We start from the raw sequence: 18,305 nt of genomic DNA, 5'->3' as shown, positions 1-18,305 counted from the left end.
GCTTCCTTGCTCCTGTTGGATAAGGCAGATCAGTCCAAGCTGATTCCTGTTGCAGGTTAACAAGGATTTTTCAGACCTTTCAGACCTTTTTTCTTTCCTAACACTAGCAAAACAGAATCACAGAATTTCTAGGTTGGAAGGGACCTTTAAGATCATCGAGTCCAACCCATGTTCTAACACCTCAACTAGGTCATGGCACCAAGTGCCACATCCAGTCTTTTTTTAGACACATTCAAGGATGGTGACTCCACCACCTCCTGGGCAGATGATTCCAGTATTTGACCACTCTTTCTGTGAAAAACTTCCTCCTTAAGTCTAGCCTGTAAAACAACCAAAATAAAACCACCCAAACCAGAAAGCTTGAAGAAATTTCAGCAATTTTTATTGATTTCAGCTTTTCCAATGAAGCAAATACATACAGTACAGCCAAAACAAAACTCTGAGACATTTTTCTCACATACCTATCTATATCTTACAGAATACACTGTAGAGCTATGGACTGGTAAGGCTGAGTTGGTCTTACACTGGTGTGTGTTCAGAAAGGAATGAAACTGCCTTTGACTTGTCCATGAGGCTTCTGAAATGCTGGGGTGGGATTGTACACACACAAAATAAACAAAGCATTTGTAAGAAAATAGACCAAAAAAGCTCTGCTGTGCCCAGGACACTGAGGGTGGTGTTTATTTACATGGCTGGGTGTCCAACTGCTCCTGCTGGCCACACTCCTTCTTCCTCCTCAGGAATTCTCCATCCCTGTGCCACACACCTGCCCTGTCCCTGTCCTGGGGGTGTGCCCTACCCTGGCTCTTCAAGAAGCAAGGAAAAGGAAACCAGCTCATCAGAGAGGATGTCACAGAATCTTGCCTTAAAAAAAAATTACCTCCCCAGAATGAACACAATTATACTGGAGAAATTACAATTAATGCTGTTTTCACATGTAGAATTATGCTGTGAAAACCACATTAATTTATGTTGGAGAGAACTTCACTGAGCTCCCAGAATTGCTGGTTATGAGCAACACCAGTTACTCCAATGTCTGAATTTCTCTTCACTTCTCAGAGTTGGGCATCAAAGTCACTTCACTGACTTGGGTGGAGTCTGGTGTCCAGATTTTAAAGAGAGATTGGGAGGAAAATAGAGGGTATCAGAGAATTTCCCAGGGAAGATCCAGCTGCAGAACAGCCCTGGAATGGCAGGAAGGTTGTGATTTCTGCAGCCCATGGCTCTCCTGAGTGGACTCTGCCCTGAGGTTTGCAAGCAGTGACAAACAGCATCCTAAAAACAGCTCAGTGGGAGGAACCTCTCTGGTGTGCCCAGCTCAGGGCAGGGACAACATCCCAGCTGGGTGAGGTTGCTCAGGGCTGTGCCCAGTCACGTTTGGAAGAGCTTTGAGCATGGAGACAGATTTTATTTTTAGCATTTTGTTAGCTTTGAAAAAAAACTGTAATTAAAGTAACTGTAACAATGTTTTTTGTAATAAAATTTATGTGAATGATGAATCTGTCTCCTGGAGTCCAATACTCACTAATGAAATCTCCAGCACCTGTAAATTTAATTGTGAGCTGATGATCATAACGCTGCAGCTCCTTGTGCCTTGAACAGTGACTCAGTAAGTGCATCGGGGGGATAGCAGCTGCACTGTTTTAAAATAAAGCCTAAATTACAGCTAATTAGAGTGAGTTTCCTCAATATTCCATGATTCCATTTTGTAGTTTTGTTTCCCCAATTAGTTTTTCAGAGGAAAACATTTGCTCCCAGGACTTGTGTTGGACATGTCATTACAGATCAAACCTGAATGCAAAATTGCACAGAACACTTTACACCCAAACTGAACCAACCCTGTGGATGCTGCAGCCCTCGGGGACATCCACAGGTGGGTCTTGCCCAAAGCATTTCCAACATTTTGCATCTGGGAATCCACATACAGCAAGGGAACTGCTGGAAGGGCTTTGCCTACAGACTGGGGCTCTTTGCTCTGTTTAAACCCTCCTGGAACATTTCTGTCTGACTGGATTCTCCTGGCTCTGCCTCTCCACTTCAAAGGGGCTTTTTCCCCCCTTTCTCTTTTGGCTGCAGCTCAGCACAGAAAGCTCCTGCCTGAACATGGGCAAAGAATGGCTGCTCAGTAAAGTGCACAAGATGAAGCCACCCTGTGTAGCCCAAGAGGAAAACCAGCTGGAAATGACCTCTCCCTGTGGGCAGGAGCTCCCTGTGCTCCAAAGGGGGACCAGCAAGGGCCACCTGGAACTGCAGCAGAGCAAACCCAAACTTCACACGGGGTTCTTTAGTGGGCACAGATCACCCCATGGATGTGAACTGAATATCCTGAGTCCCACCAATTAATGAGCCTGACATTTAAAATGAGACTGTTTTTCTATTTCCAGGCTCATAATGCATCCTTCCCAAGCACCTCCTGTGCCCCTGCACCCTTTGAGGAATAATAACCAGCACAGGCAGCAAAGACAGCTTCAGCTGCTCCTTCCCTGTGAGTCTGAGCTGTGTCCCCTCCATGGGAAGGATATTTTTCTTCTGGGGAGAGGAAGGTTGTGAGAATTGAGTTGCTCTGAAATGAGCTCAGCAGTCCCTCATCACAGCCTCAGCATCACAGGCAGATTAATGCAATTCAAGACCCCGAGAAATAAAACATTTCCAAACCTGATATCACACAAGTTCTCACATTCCTTTGCACATTAGTACCAGTTCTTTACATTGATCAATAAAAACAAACTGTGATTAAAGAGGATACATCCCTCCTTCTTTCATTCCTCTGGCAGTCAATGATTCCAGGGGGAAAACACTTGGCCTGTCCTGCTCATCTTCTCAAATGCCACCTCTGTCCAGGTACAGTCAGGAACTGGAATTGCTTTAGTGCTCAGAATGGATCAGGAGCTGGGAATGTTCAAGCTCTGCAGCTGTGTCCCAATTGTCCTCTCACAAACAGCTTCAGGGAAGGGTGACCAAGGCCTGGGAGAGAATCTGCAGGTGTCAATTTGCTTCTTGAGATAAAGAGTTCATGTGACAGGAAAGAAAATGTTAACAATTATCAGAGAAAAATCCTAAGCAGAGAAGAAGCCCTTGTTCATAACTGTTAGGAATAACCAGCCTTGGAAAGAAGAGCATCCTTGTGTGTATCTGTTAATAATGGACAGATGCAAAGGGGGAACTTGACCTAAAATTGACTTTTTATGTGTTTGTGGATAAAAACAAATTGTGACAAATTTTTAGCACGGCAGTATTTGGTGCACGGATAGGGTGAAGTTGGAACAAAATCCTGCAAGGGGTTAAACTGCACAGTCACCCTGACTTTGGGTGGAAAACAGGCGACTGAGCTGGAGGAAGATCCTGCTCCCCACGTGTGCTCTGTGTGCTGCCTGCACACACCTCTACATCACACCCAGAGTTACACAGACACACTCTTGGCAAAAAAATAATTATTGACATTGAGAAAGTATATAAAAGTCCCTTCTCCCCCCTAAAAAGAAGAAAATGCTTAAAAATATCAGTGTCATCCACATGAAATCCACATGTTTGATTTGCTTTACAGTTGAGTTGAACTCAGAAACTCTCTACATCTTTAACATCCTCAGGAATCATGGAAGTATTGTTCTTCCTGGACACGAACCAACTCCAAATTCTGAAATGGAAAAAAAATAAAACAAAGAAAAAGCAAAACCCCAGATAATTAAAACATTCAAGAGATCTTTTCATTACAGCAAACCCCAACTTTTAATCTTTTCTCTAAGCCTGGCTGCAGTTTCTCAGCTGCCCATAGCTTTTCACCCTGGACTTCCACCCTCCTCACAGTGCCAGTGAAAGCATCGCAACAGAGCAGGAAGTGAAATCCATTCCTGGGCAGAGGGAAGGAAGGGGCTTTGGCACTGTTCTCTCTTGGTTCGATTACAAGGACCATGTTGGGGAAGGGAGCAAGTAATTCCCTCTGCATAATCTTGGACACTATCCTAGAGACCTCTGGTGTTTTCAAAGTGCTTAAAGCTTTTCCCTTCAGTGGGAATCATGAGTGAAAAGTGCCTCATGGATTAAATCCCCATTTCTCACTGAATGGTTATAAACCCATAATGATGCCTGGAAATTCTGCCCGTGGTTTCTCTTCCCTGGAATCTCTATTGGGATTTTCTGTTGACAAAATGTGGTTCTCAACTCTAACCTGAGGTTGACAGGCAGATTAAGGGCTCAAACAATTGCTAAGGCTAATGGTTGAATCTGTGGATGTGCTAGAATTCACTGCACATTACTGGCACTGCCTGGATAACATTGCTCAAAGTTCAGGAATGAGGGCAGTGCCAGGGAGAATCCAGGAAGAGCCTCACCTGTGAGGGTTTGGAAAAATGCACTGAATCAGTGATTGCTTGGCAAGGGAGGGGAGAGGCACAGTCAAGCCCAGCAGCTTTGTCTGTCCTGTGACATCTGTGCTGAGCATCTCCAAAATGCACAGCTGGACAGTGAGGTCAACATCTGCCCTGGGCCTAGGGACAGCACAGCCTCTGACCTCTCATAGAAACAGACTGGGCTGGGAAAATTTGGGATGAAAATCTCACAAACACACTTTTGGGGTGATCAAAAGTAGCAATAATCTCAAAGGATTCCTGTGCCCAAAATCCATCACAAGGGCCATGTTCTTACCTGCAGCCTGAATGTGCATGGAGAGGCTCTAAAATCTGGAGGAGAGGGTCCTGAAGGTTGTTCCAGCTAAAGATCCCATCATGTTCTTATCAAACCCTTGCTGAAAAAGCAGAAACACGAAGTGCAGTTGAGTGCATATCAGTTTCTACACTGAGAGCAGTAAGTGAGCAAAATGTGCCTCATCCTCAGCCAACCTCCTCTGTCAGCCCTCTGGGGACCTTTGTCACCCTTACTGAGGAGCTCCATAGAATCATAGAACCATGGGGTGGTTTGGGTTAAAGGGACCTTAAAGCTCATCTCATTCCACCCCATGCCATGGGGAGGGACACCTTCCTCTAGAAGATGCTGCTTTTCCTTGCATTGCCTTCCATCAACCCAGGGCTGGACCCCTCCAGGTTTTTGGAGGAAACTTTTATTGAATCATTCACTGAGTATTGTTTCATTTAGTTCCTCATCCCAAAAAAAGAGCAGAAGTCTTTGCATGGTGCATGTACCCCTGCAGACTCCCATCCTCTTCCCCTGACAGGTACCTATGCAATAAACCTGTGTGTGCACACCAGAGGGACTCAGTCACACCAAAATGAGCTGGCACAGGCTGTGAGCAGAGCCTGGCACAAAACCACCCGAGCTCCTGTGCAGAAAGCCCTCACTGGGGGGAATATGGGAACAGACTTTGGATGGTGTGCTTTTGCCTCCAGGTGCTCCCCTTTGTAGGGATCCAACCCTCTCTTTAATTTGGCCCTGTACTCTCTGCAGGTGCTGCTGCTTTTGAGTTGGAAAAACCCAGCTTGTTTAAAGAAAGCCACTGGGAGCAGGAGCTGGGAATGGGGAGCAGCTGGAGCTAGGGGCTGTGTCATCTCTGGGCGAGCTGGATGGTTTGGGCCCCTGGCAGGCGGCTGACGAGCCCTGGCAGAAGACCAAAAACACTCGGGGATTCGATCTTAGCCCCTGGGAGAAATTACCAACCTTGTATTAAGAGTCACAGGTCACAAAAGTTTAAGTAGCACAGTAGTAGTAAGCATGGGGTGAAGGAAAAATTTTGGAACCATGTACAGGGGGGTTTGGAACCATGTACAGGGGGGTTTGGGATTCTGTACATGGGGGTCAGGGGGTCCAAGATGGAGGGATTTGGGCATGCCCTGTCCTTCTTCTTTCTTCTCCCTGGCACCGATGTTCAGGATGATGTTGGCACTCAGAGATTGGTTTAGAGTAGAAAGTCACTGTCTAACATAGGTGATAGGTATTGGAACATAACTGTAAACATAGTATACGTAGCTTTTAGTATAAAAGCTAGCACCAGCCCGGGAGGCGTGTAGTGTGCCTTGAAATGACCTGCCAGACAGGCCTGTGGTGGGCCAGAGAAAACAGCTTAGATAAGCAACAATAAACGACCTTGAGAACCACAAACTAAGAACTCTGACTCTTTCTTCGACCATCGGGCTGGCTCAGGGTCATCCCAAAGATAGGGAACCCGAGAGGGCTGGAGCTGGGAATTGGGAGCAGCTGGAGCCAGGGGCTGGAGCTGGCAACTGGAGCTGGCTCTGTGCCCATTTGGTCCTGCACTTTCCCAGCTTCTCTTGCAGGAATTAAAACAAATCCCAAATACTCCTCTCCTCTTGGTTTGAAAGCTTACTCTGACTGCAGGGGGATGTAACCACAGGGCAGGGCTATGGACACAGAAGAAAATGGGGGGAAAGAGAGGAGGGACCTTGTCAGGCACCTGCTGGGACCTGATGGACTGCAGTGAAGGAAATCCCCTAAATGAGGGTGAAACACCCAGCATGTCCCAGCCTACAGTGAGGGGGCTGTGCTGGGGAGCATTCCAGCACCATCCCCAGGGAGGAACGTGTCTGACACAGACATGACACCATCTGCTTTGTCCCCAAAGTGAGTCCCAGCAGTGACCCCCTGCCACCTGCTCAGATCCCAGGCAGGTGCCCAAGTGCCCCAGGCTCCTCCTGGGCCCTGCCCTACCTGCTGCTGGATCAGGGCCTTTACCAGCTCCCCACTTCAGCTGGTGAACAACCCAGGGCTGTTCCTGACTCCCAGAAGCAGGAGTGTTGCCCTTACCTGCTTGAGCACACTCTGGAGCTCCCTGTTGGACCAAAGGTCTGTCAGGAGAAGTCGAGCAGCTTCAGCCGCTTTTGGACAGGAGCTGGGAAGGTGAAAGCAACAGGAGAATTATGGCAGGCACAGAGCAGCACCCACAGACACTGCTGATGACCACTGGGACAAACCCAGGCACTGCTGACCACTGGGACAAACCCAGCTCCAGCTGGGAGCCTGGCTAGCCACGAACAGACTGTCAGTAACACCCTCCTGCTCTCTCAGCAATGTTGTGAAACAACAACTGTCACCAGAGCAGGGCAAATGAGAGGGAAGGATCTCAGTGGGAAAATGAGCATAAATCTGAGCTGAGTCTGAAATTTGAGAGAGGGAAAGAGAAGGGAAATAGTGCCAGCCCTTTGCTGGAGTCTGCAGGGGCAGCGTGGGTGGATCTTCTGGGAGGGGGCAGAGGAGCGGGCCTGGAGCTGCCTGGAGAGGACAAGAGATGGGAGCCTTTGCAATAACAACATCTGCAAGCAGCCCAGAGCCCTTACTCAGCACAAGGGAACAGATACCTGCTCACGTAACAGCTCGAAACCATGAGTCATCGCAGGACCTTTTATAATTTTGGAACATTTCATACCCAGATATCCCCTCCCTGCTGGCTCCCATGGCTGCTCCTGATCTCCTGGGCCTCCTTCTGGCTGTGGGAGACTCCTGCTCTGGGCTCAGGGCAGCAGCCCCAGCCTGTCCCACTCAGGATGATGGAGAGGAACAGGACCAAGCTCAGGGCCCCCCCTGTCTGATACAGCTCCACAAAACCTCATGCCCTCAAAAACAGTCCTCAAAACATTCCTCAAAATAGTCCCCAAAAGCCCACAAGAAATGGGACCAACAGATCATGAGGAACCTGGGACAGCAACTCCACACTTGGAGTGTGGGAGGACAGGGATGGAACCACATCCAGTAAATTTTGAGGCATTTCTCTGACATACACAGCAGCTGTTACCAAAGAAATGATTGAGTTTAACTTGGTCATAAATTTCAAAGGTGTTGTGCAGCTCCTAGTGTTGTGCGGAGGGCTGGAGGACAGCCAGAAATTCCTGAGCAATGCTTTGGGACAGAAAAAACAGGTTTTATTGCCAAATCTTTTCTGTAGTTAGAAACACACTATGCTCTATCACCAGAATGACAATGTTTTAAAACAGTTTTTGCCTGAAATGTCTGTGGCTGAAAAGCCATTAAATCCCTACAAACCCAAGGGTAGCTATGATCAGACAGGCAGAGCACGAACTGAACTCTCTCTTTCAAGGATTTGTAGTTTCAAGTTGTTTCTCTCTTCCTAAACCAGAGTAGTTTTCTCTTATTTTTGAAAAAAATATTTCTAATAATACCAAATATGTACTTTTTGCCACTATTTCTCCAGAGGACATCTCAGAAGTTTTGTATTTTCAAGCCAAAATTACCAGCATCAGTACCTGACTCATTTATGAATTCAGGCAGAAGTTGTTCTGTACTCTCCATTTGAAGAACTGGCACTGACTGTTCCTTAGAGCATTGACTGCTATAATTTAGGTATAAAAAGCTCAATATGAGCTGGTGAAGCTGTGATGCCAACTTCAGTAGGGAAAGCAGCATATCCCAGACAAAACAGTGTGAATATAGTAGTGGGTAACATGGAGCAGAATATCAAGGACAGCTGATTTGGGGGGGAAATTCCTTAATATCAAATTGCCTGAAAATCAAAGTTGATTTTAAGTACTGTCTGTCTTTTAGAAATAGAATTATTAATGAAAAATTGTGGAAAGGCAATGAGGGAGATGTCCCCTGGTGGAAGTGGCAGGAGTCATCCAAAAAGCTACAGACTCAACAAAAAAACAACACAATAAAAAGGTGATGGTAGGGAATGGGGAGAAACAGAATGGGACAAAAAAGACAAGAATTTTGTCCACACATATCAAATAATGGGGAGAAATAATCCTTCCTCAAAGGAGAAATGTACAAAGAATTTAAGGTGTGTCACTGAGAATGCCAAGGAATTCCCAGAACAAGGATTTCTTCAGGATGTAAGAGATTATGAAATTGATATCAAGGTGCAATCTTTGGCAGAAATGGGAAATTGGAAATGTGTGGATAAGAAGAACTCTCAGGCACAGGGAATAATCAAGGGAAGACCTGAGTTTCTCAAAAGATTAATTTTGGTGAAATGCTGTGGTGCAACTGAATTGCAAAATAAAACTGCGATAGCAAAAGTGTGAAAAGTGAAGGAACAAAGAGAAACATAAATAAATCCATGGTAAAGGGATAAACTGCAAATGTGACGCTCTAAAGCACAATGAGAGATTTTGGGAAAAGCTTTGAGTGCAGCCAGTAGAATTAATGAGGAGAATTTTAATTTAATTAGTGAAATAATGTTGCTTGAAAATGAGCAGAGAAATGTTTTTCAGACAGCTGGAGAAGAAAAATTAAAAGGAAACCAAACATCCCAATACATCAGGTCCAGTGGCTTGATTTTCAGAAACACCACCAGAAACCAAAGGAAATATTCAATATTTTGGCAACCTGAATTAAAAATAATGAAGCGTGAAGGAACCCCATTTGACCATGAACTCCATGTCATAGAGGAGAGCACCTGCAGGAAACACAGACAATTACTTAATTGGGACATTCCAGGAAGAAGAAGAAACCACATCCATCAGATAAACTGCTGAACCCTTTCTGCCTTTCTGTCAGAACCCAGCTATGAGAAACATGAGGAGAAAGAAACATGGGAAGGGAGGAGAAGATGGGAAAGGGCAAGATGCCTAACTCACTGGTCTGGAACCTGGAGTCTCTTTCTAAGCTACGACTCTGAAACTGTTTGAGCAGGTGGAGCTCCTGGTTTGCAGCTGGTAATGCAGTGAGAGCCCAGCTCAGAAACACAGGGCAGGATCTGTGGGTGGCAGAGGAGACAGGGAGGGAGCACCCAGACACCAACCCCAGCCTGGGGGTCAGGGAATGTCCACAGGGACCTGAGGCAGATTAACAGAGAAAAAGGCAAAATCCTGACAGGGTGCAGGGTGTCCCTGGGTCCTCCCTGGTCACTGGGGCACCCCTCAGTCCCTGTCCCCCCTCTCTCTGCTGCCTGCAGTGCTGGGAAGGAGGAGGTTGATGATGTGGGACTCACCACATTCAGAACCTCAGTGGGGACCTGGGGGCTTCAGCCAGCCCCCAGGAGAGGTGGAGATTTATTGATTTCCACTGGGCAGGGGGAGGCTCTTTCTGATGTAGGACTGGACAAATCCCACCCAAATTTTTGTTGTTTATCTTCACAGGCAACATGTGACACTGGGAAAATTACACCTTGGGACCTAGCAAGAGTTAAAAGTCTCTCCAACATCTGCTCTACTGGAACAGCCTGAAATAATACAGCTTGGACAAGTAAGATTAGTCATGGGTGGAAATTGTTCTCTTTTTTCCCCTAAGAGGTGAACAGCATAAAAATCTTTGGGGATAAAAATGAATAATGGAGGCAAAGGAACAACTCAAGTTTTGGAGATTGTAAGAACTGGGGAGTTTCTCGGGAGGACTTTGTGATCCAGGCAGGTCTGGAGACATCTCCAGAGTTTGGTAACTCCTCACAGTTCAGTGACTCACCTCCAAGAAAGCTCATCCCCAACAGCCAAGGCAATTAAAGTGTTCCCAGCCCAGGTTGTGCAAGGCTGTGCTGGAGCAGCAAATTACTGAGCACTGGTCTGAGGGAGCCACAGCGGGACTTCAGCAGGAGTAAATACCATTCAAAACAATGAGGGCTTAGGAGAGGGCTGGGTTTCATGGTAATTGGGCTCGTTGGAGAGTGGAAGCAAGTAAAAGCAGCAAATAGAGCAATGCTCCTTGGCCCAGGCCCAAACTAAACAAGGAGGTCCCGTGTAACGACAGAGAGCGTCTCTGCCATGGAACAAGAGGTGGATTGGAATAACTTTATCAAAGGATGATGAAGGCATGCAAATGGATTTTCACAACAGAAAACAATGGGTTACTTGTCTGAGGCATTTTAAAACAAAGACAGATGGCAGGAGAGATGAAAGCCTAGGAAGGAGAGAACATGGTCAAAGACAATGGCAGTTTAGCACCAGTTTGGCCAGAAATGAACACAGAACTTGGCAAGGCTTGACAGGCCTGTGCTGCAGGGAATATGGATAACAAACAGGGCAGAATTCCTACCACCAAAACTCAAACCAAGTCCTAAAATAGAAAGAGGTAAAATATGATGAGATTGCTCATCTGATGTAAAATACAGGAGTAGACCAGGGAGGTACTTAAAATAATTCCTGCCTATGTTCCCCCAGAGCTGCATCTTGAGGAAGATGATTCAAGTAAAAGATGAACAGATTTGCACATAAAACTTAAGCACAATCCTTGTATACCTGCAGTGTTGAAGCTCAGACTGACCTTCATGACAAGGTTTGAGGGAAGCCCAGGAGCCAGAAAGTTACTGACATCCCCTGTTGTGAGGGCTGGAATTTTCCATAGATCAGAGAACCCCAGAATGGTTTGAGTTGGAAGGGACCTTAAATATCATCCAGTCCCACCCCCAGCCATGGCAGGGACACCTTCCACTAGCCCAGGCTGGTCCAAGCCCCATCCAACCTGGCCTCCTCCAACCCTCCAGGGATGGAGGAGCCACAGTTTCCCTGGACAACCAACTCCCAAGAATGGGGAGTGCCAGGGCCTCCCCACTGTCATGGGGAAGAATTCATTCCTAATATCCAATATACATGTCTTCTCTTTTAGTTTGAAACCATCCCAGCTTGTCCTGTCACTATCTGCTTGTGTAAAAAGTCACTTCTCCTTTTTTTCATAAGCTCTGTAACTACTATTTTTAAAAGACTTTAAGATGTTGGTGCTTCAGTTTTTTTAGAATTTCCTAAAATTCAGCCAGAAAGTTTCCAGAGGCCCCTTTGCAAATCCTACCCTGGATGGCTCCTGCCTGTTTCCAAGAAACCAGTGCTGAGGATTTCTGCCCACCAACACACCCAGTTCCTTTATTAGGAAGGAATAATGCTCTAATCTGGCTCCAGAGGGTGCCAGGAAGGCTCTGGGGTCAGTCTGGCTCTGTCCCTGCCCCTGCCTTGTGCCCCACACTCACCCATTCCGGCACAGGCTCACTACATTATTTAGCAAGTTGCTGGACAGGTAAGATTTTCCCAGGTGGGGGTTGGACATGATGAGGTTCCTCAGAGTGTAACAAGCTGATGTCATGATCTCCCCATAGCTGCTGGAGTTTCCAGACTGGAACGACAGGAGACGGGACACATCTGGGAGCACCTGGTGAGCTAAAGAGGTGGAGGAATGTTCCAATCAACAATTAAAAACAATCTGACACAAGTGAATGATGCTATTTGTGTTAACAGCAAGCACAGTTATCTCTGTAGGGAGACACTGGAAGTGTGGACAGCAATGGCATCATCATCATCAGTGGATTTTCCCAAGACAAAACAAGGGCTGCAGGCTTTGGAAGGGCAGTGTTGCTGAGACATTGAGATCCAGCTCAGTTCCAAAAACACTATCACCCTCATGGTCCTGCAGGTTTGTCACTGTCCACAAAGCACAGTGACACACAGCACTGGTGACTGTCCTTGGGGCCAGAGGAAATGACATTGCTCTGCCCAGTTCTGGAGCATGGACAGGTCTCCTTATGGGGCTTACAAAGTGAGCTGGGCAGATCACCCAGAGCTGAAAGCTGGGATCCAGCATGGGGGAGGGACTTACCCATGGTTTTGTGGAGCACAGGATGCCTGGACATGTTGCTCAGCAGAGAGGCCCCGGAGCGGATGACATCGGAGCTGTTGGACTGGAGCAGCCGAGCGATGCGGGGCAGCCCCTTCTCCTTCAGCCCGATCAACTGGCTCATGGCATTGGACATCTGAGGGACAACAGAGGTGTCCATGACTTACAGTGCCAGGGGAAACAGCGGGGATGATGGTCAGGCCTGGAGGAACGTGACTGTACCATAAATGAGCTCTGTACAATCCTTTCTCCTGCTGCCATTGTCAGTTTTACCTCTCTTCCCCACAGTTATGGCAGCCTAGAGAAAAGGAGGCTCTGGGAGAATCTTCTGGCTCTCCTCAACTCCCTGACAGGAGGGTACAGCCAGTAGGGGGTTGGGCTCTGCTCCCACAGAACAAGGGACAGGACAAGGGGAAATTATCTCAAGCTACCCCAGGGGAGGTTTAGATTGGATACTGGGGAAAATTCTTCACCAAAGCAGTCGCCAAACAGTGGCACAGCTGTCCAGGGCAGTGGTGGAGTCACCATCCCTGGGAATGTTGAAAAAGTACTTGGATGGGGCACTTGGGGACATGGGTTAGTGGTGAACATGGGTGCTGAACTTAGTGATATTAGAGGGATTTTTTAAGCTTAATGATTCCATTATTCTGTGACATTTAAAAAGTCAGCCTCTCATGTGCTGTGATGCAGCTGGTTCTGTTCTCTGGAGCTGCAGTGGAGCAGTTGATCACTCAACAGACATTCCAAAAGCTGAAGAAGCTTTGCTTACATGTCCATGTTGCCCTCACCCTCCACAACCCCCTGGTAGCTCTCTGCCCTGGCCCTTCACAGCTCCCTGCCATGCCACAATGGGCTGTTGGGGAGCAGGAACAGATAATGGATGCCTTTAAAAAACAGTCTGAGGACCAAAAATACTCATCTTAAATGGGATCTTGTGCTTGTAAACGTAGAAGGTCCCAGGATGCAGCCAGAGCAGATGAGTTCAAGCATATCCCCTGAGTAAACTGCCCTTATTAACAGAGCTTAAACTGAACTTCTCAGCTGCCCCACCAGAAAGGCTGCTGGACACACATGTCCATCAACAGTGAGATGGACTGTTGGAGTGAAGGGTCTGGAAAATGTGCCCTGTTTCACATTCACACCAGCAGGACTGGGGTGTGTAAAGTGCAGTTGAAGGATATTCAGAGTTATCCTCTATGAGCTAAAGGATCACAGCAAGCTCCATAAGCTCATCCCCAGATTCACTTTCCATCAAAGTACAGCAAATTCAGAAACTCCAGCTCCAGCTCTGATCTGGAATGAGACCCTACAGGGGAGGAGCCACTTCTGCACATCCAGACACATTCCATGCCAGGAGGCTGAATTAAGTTGCTCCAGCACTGTCAGAGCTGGGTTTGGTTGTTTGTCCCTTGTGCAATGTTGTTGATTGCTGAATTTTTTTTTCCCCTGGAGCACAGAACTCCAGCTCCATTTCCCTGACCAGCTCTACCCATATGTGACAGCCTCTCTCCACCTTCTGGTTCATGGCACTGGTTAGTTAAATTGCCAAAAGTCAAGGTTCCCAATTATTTAGCATGGATATCATTGTGACAAAAGGAGATCAGAGCTGGCAGGTTAATGCCATCCCAGCAGGGAAGGCTCCAAGTGAGTCACCCGTGTCTCTGGGTGGGACACTCCCCACACGTGACACGCCTCTCCTACCTATGGAATCATTATCTCTTTATCTCCCCATCCATCTTATTTAAATTGGGATTGACGAGTTGGGCACAAACAGACAAGTCGAGGGCTGTCCCAGGGGAGGCAGCCTGCGAGGACGTGCCCAGGGCAGTGACGTGGGCCTGCGGAGCCGCGGTTGTGACGCGTCCCTCACGGTGCCACAGCATCACCCAGCCCCTGGCACCGCCACGCTGCCGTGCCCACAGGTCAGGACATCTGTCACAGCTATTTTACAGGTAGCTCTGAGGTGTGGACAAGCCACAATCCACAGCACAACCCACCCTGTCATTAGAGCCACCTCCCCTTGGAGCACACGCACGGGCGGTGGCTCAGCCCTTCTCCCAGCTCTCATCACATCTGGCTACGGGTGCACATCTGGGCTCACCCTCACTGCTGCCCTGGGGGAGGGTGCCAATACCAGCAGCTGCTGGCAGTGCGACCAACAGGCTGGGGAAACTTGGAAACCCAGGGTATGGGCCTGGGGTAGATCCTTGGGATGCTGGCTGTAGCTCCTCTTGAGACCCTGAGTTTGGAGTTAGTGTCCCACTGGATCAAACACTATGGAGAGACTGGCTGTGGTCCCCTGAGGTTTAAGGAGGACATTTTCCTCTTTCATGGCTGAGAAGTGATGATGATCACTTAGAGGTCTTCCCAACCTTACTAACTCTCTGATTCCACATTTGGGTGCACACATGTGGAGGGGAGGGAAGCTCTTACCAGCCCTCGGCTCGCAGTGAGGTTCTGCAGAGCTCCAGCACAAGCTTCCAGGGTGGCATCCTTCTTGCTCTGATCCATCAGGGACAGGTAGGTACGGATGGCATCTGAGTGGTAGAGCCAGCTGGGGCCTTTGGGTTTGAAATCCTCCTCGGGAAGGGGAACCCCGTACTCATCATTCTGCAAAGACACGAGAAACGGAGTTCAGATCTTGCTCTTCCTTCCAGGCAGCCCCTGCCTGGGGCTGAACATCACATTCCCAATCCCTCTGCGGCACATCCTACCTCCATTTTCCCACTCCTGCTGTTGAAGCAGCCTGTGAGAGTTTTGTCCATGTAAACACTCCGGGCCATGTGGTTGAGCTGGGTGTATTTGTTGGGAACTTCAGCATCCAGGCGGTAGGAGAGGTTGTGCAGGATGCAGATGCAGTTCTCCACAGACTGCATCACCCCCAGAAGACAAATGCAAACATCACATTAGGCAGAAAACTATGGAGCAGCACCAGAGAGGACATAGACTGGGTCATAATCAGCTTTTTAGCATCACAGATGCTCTTTAGCCTTGTTCAGGGAGCAAGGGATGGGAAGGAAGGAGCTGGAATAGATGGGAAGGAAGGATCTCAGTGAGCTGCTGACCCAGAAAACCTTGGGAGGTCTCACCTGCCACAAACAAGTTGGCAAACAGGAAAAGAGAGTGTGAGAATGGTTGGATCAAAACATGAAATTCTGAATCTTGAAGTGCCCCTCTCACCAGGGCTAACTTCCAAGGACTCTCTCTGAGTCACAGCTGCAGATCAGGTGACACTTTCTACCAAGAACAGGCTTTAAGCCTCCTTTCCCTGGATGCTAGAGTACCCACTGGGAAGAGCAAGGGAGAATTTTGGCTAGATACCCATAACCAGCACCAGAACCTGTGGTTACCCTTCCAAAGAGCTGTGTTCTGTGTGTGCTGCTGGAAAGGGGCTTCCTGCAAAAGCCATCCCCAAAAGAGGGTTTGCTCAATCCAGAGAGAATTCAAAATAACTTTGGTAACTTTGAGGTTACATCCGAAAGCTGTCTACAAACACTTTTTTGTCCAAGGCAAGTGCTGTTCACACACAGCCATCAGTCACAGTCAGGGGACTGAAGAGAGATGCCAACTCCTGGCTTCCTGCTGAACATGGTGCCAAGCTGGGGGTTATACCCTTGAGTCCTGCTGGATGGCAAGATGTGGGAGGTAAAGAGCAAGAGATGGAGATTAGGATGCTGGAAGGGGAAGGGGAAGGGGAAGGGGAAGGGGAAGGGGAAGGGGAAGGGGAAGGGGAAGGGGAAGGGGAAGGGGAAGTATTCTGGGGACTCAGGAGCCAAAGTATTTTACTGTTCCTCTGTGTTTGTTAAAAGAAACTTTTAAAGCCCAGCTCTACTTCAGGCCCAGAGGCCCAAGGACTTACAATCCTCCAACAAATCCCACTGGGGCTTGGAAGGACAAGAGCAGCCAGAGAGTCCAGCCACCTCTTGTGTTTATTGGAAAGGGATTTTGAGGCATTCCCAGGGTTGCAATTGTTAACTGTGGGGCTGGGCAGCCCAGGGCAGCAGCTGGTACCTTGTCATCGGGGCGGCAGGAGGCCACGCAGTTCTGGGTGTAAGTCATGACAGAGTCGATCAGGCCAGGGTAGTTCCTCATGGTCTGGCGCCCCATGTCTGCAGAGCTCAGGTTCCTGAGGGAGCCATCGAGGAGCACGGCAGGGGACAAAGAGGAGAGAGGGTGAGTTGGGCTCTGTTCTGGCTATGGTTGTCACTGAATTTGGGATTTTTTGGCAGGTTCAGCAAGGCTGAAGAACTGCTCCTATTCTGGAGGCCTTTGGTAGGACTGCACCAGTGCACAGCTCTCTTGTTGCTCTTTAGGACTCGTTTCACCTGGAACATGTCCTTCAAGGAGCTCTGCATAGAAGACACCCTCCTAGGGACAGTCACCAGCAGAAGGTTGCCTCAGAGGCTCTGCATGTGCCACTACACAGACACTATCTCCTGAGTGGAGTTTCCAAAGGGAAGACTGGCTAAAGACTATCTGGGCTTGTTGTGATCATCAGGAAGGTGAACAGGGTTGTAAGCACAGACCTACCCAGGGTCAGCAGCAATGTCTGTGTGGGAAATGGGCTGGAAATGCTGGAGAGCAGCAATGGTCAAAATGGGTTCCTGGACACTGGCAGCTGTCAGGAGAAGGGAGTTTTTCCAGTAACAGGATATGGGTTTTGTTGTTTTGCTATGTTTTTTTTTTCCCCCCTATTTTATTGCCTTATAGTTTGCAAATGAAAAACAAAGAGAGGTTGGCAGTGGTTGTGAGATATTCACTGCAGGCATTCCAGAACTGGATCTGATGTTCACTGTGATTTGCAGCCTCCTCATTAACATGGATTCATCTGCAATCCAGAAATGCTTGAGCAGCAATGGCTCGGGCCTGGGGCAAACCCAGGGTTGTTCTCATCCCTGTGTTCTGATGTGGCAGGGCAGTGACTCAGAGTAGTCCTGGCTCAGCCCTTGGAACAGGGGCTCTGGATCCAACTCCCAACTTCCCTCACTCTCCCTGCTCCCCAGTCCTGCTCCCTCAGGCCTCTGGAGCTCCCTTGCTGACCTGCAGCTGCCAGTCTTCCTTGAGATGTTGGGCACTGCTGCCACAGGCAGCAAGGGAGGTATCAATTTCAGGAGGTAGAGCCTACCTCCAGTTAAACTCCACAGGGTTTTTACAAGCTGTTGCCATTGTCTTTCCCTCATTTTAAAGGGATATTTTATGGTGCTGGTAAGCTGGGATGGCCTTAAAGCAGAGCAGCTCATACCCACCATACTCCACACATCCCGAGCCGCAGCTGCACGGGGAGCTGCCTTCCAGGACAGGCAAGGAGGGAGCAGCACTCCCTATCTCCCAGACATGGTTCCCAGCCACAGAAGTTGATGGTATCAGGTCTCCAAAGGCCCTGCCATGATCAGCCTCTCGTTTCATAAGCAGCTCCAGCTCCTGTGAGCTGCATGTCTGGGAAGGGTGCGGCCGGCGCTGCCTCCCTCGGGGAGAGCTTCCCTTGATGAAAGCACCTCATTATACAGGGCAGGTTTTTTGCCCCACTTGTTCCCATTGAGACAAGGAGCTCATATCCAAGTGGAGGAGGAAGGTAGGAGAAACAGCAAGTCAGGGCGAAGATCCTCTACAAAAGGACTCTGGTTTCCCGTGAACAAAATAAACTACTCTGGGCTCAGTCTGCACCTCCTGTTCCATAGCTGAGTCTCCAGATGAAATGAGCCAGGAAAAGTCCAGGACAATGGGGCTGTTCTGTACTAAAACAGTTATCAAAAGGAGTGGGAAAATGCTTATTTTCCCCACATAGAGAATACTGTCTTTTTGTCACCTAAACCCTAAATCAGTTTGTTTTCTCTGGAAGCCTCAAAACT

At 48.2% G+C, this 18,305-nt stretch overlaps 1 protein-coding gene and 1 long non-coding RNA gene across 2 annotated transcripts in view; one reads left to right on the top strand and one right to left on the bottom strand.

The window, feature by feature from the left end:
- Positions 1-360: 360 nt before the first annotated feature.
- PKP1 (plakophilin 1) overlaps positions 361-18,305 on the bottom strand; it is a 48,675-nt gene continuing 30,730 nt past the window's right edge. The window contains exons 7-14 of the mRNA XM_064399143.1: positions 16,468-16,582; positions 15,171-15,326; positions 14,890-15,066; positions 12,439-12,592; positions 11,816-12,002; positions 6,712-6,796; positions 4,642-4,741; positions 361-3,634 (exon numbers count right to left, since the gene is read on the bottom strand). Of these exons, the coding sequence (XP_064255213.1) occupies positions 4,670-4,741; positions 6,712-6,796; positions 11,816-12,002; positions 12,439-12,592; positions 14,890-15,066; positions 15,171-15,326; positions 16,468-16,582 (946 nt within the window). The 3' untranslated portion in view covers positions 361-3,634; positions 4,642-4,669. The remainder of the gene's footprint in view (positions 3,635-4,641; positions 4,742-6,711; positions 6,797-11,815; positions 12,003-12,438; positions 12,593-14,889; positions 15,067-15,170; positions 15,327-16,467; positions 16,583-18,305) is intronic.
- Positions 14,880-17,138, top strand: LOC135286145 (uncharacterized). The gene is made up of 4 exons (XR_010350628.1): positions 14,880-14,976; positions 15,966-16,101; positions 16,572-16,629; positions 16,770-17,138. It is a non-coding gene; the product is annotated as an uncharacterized LOC135286145 (long non-coding RNA).

The sequence above is a fragment of the Passer domesticus genome, chromosome 25, assembly GCF_036417665.1.
Source record: "Passer domesticus isolate bPasDom1 chromosome 25, bPasDom1.hap1, whole genome shotgun sequence".
In the NCBI taxonomy this organism is placed as follows: Eukaryota; Metazoa; Chordata; class Aves; order Passeriformes; family Passeridae; genus Passer; species Passer domesticus.
Note: the sequence above shows the minus strand (reverse complement) of the source record. Positions and strands in the feature narration are given on the sequence as shown.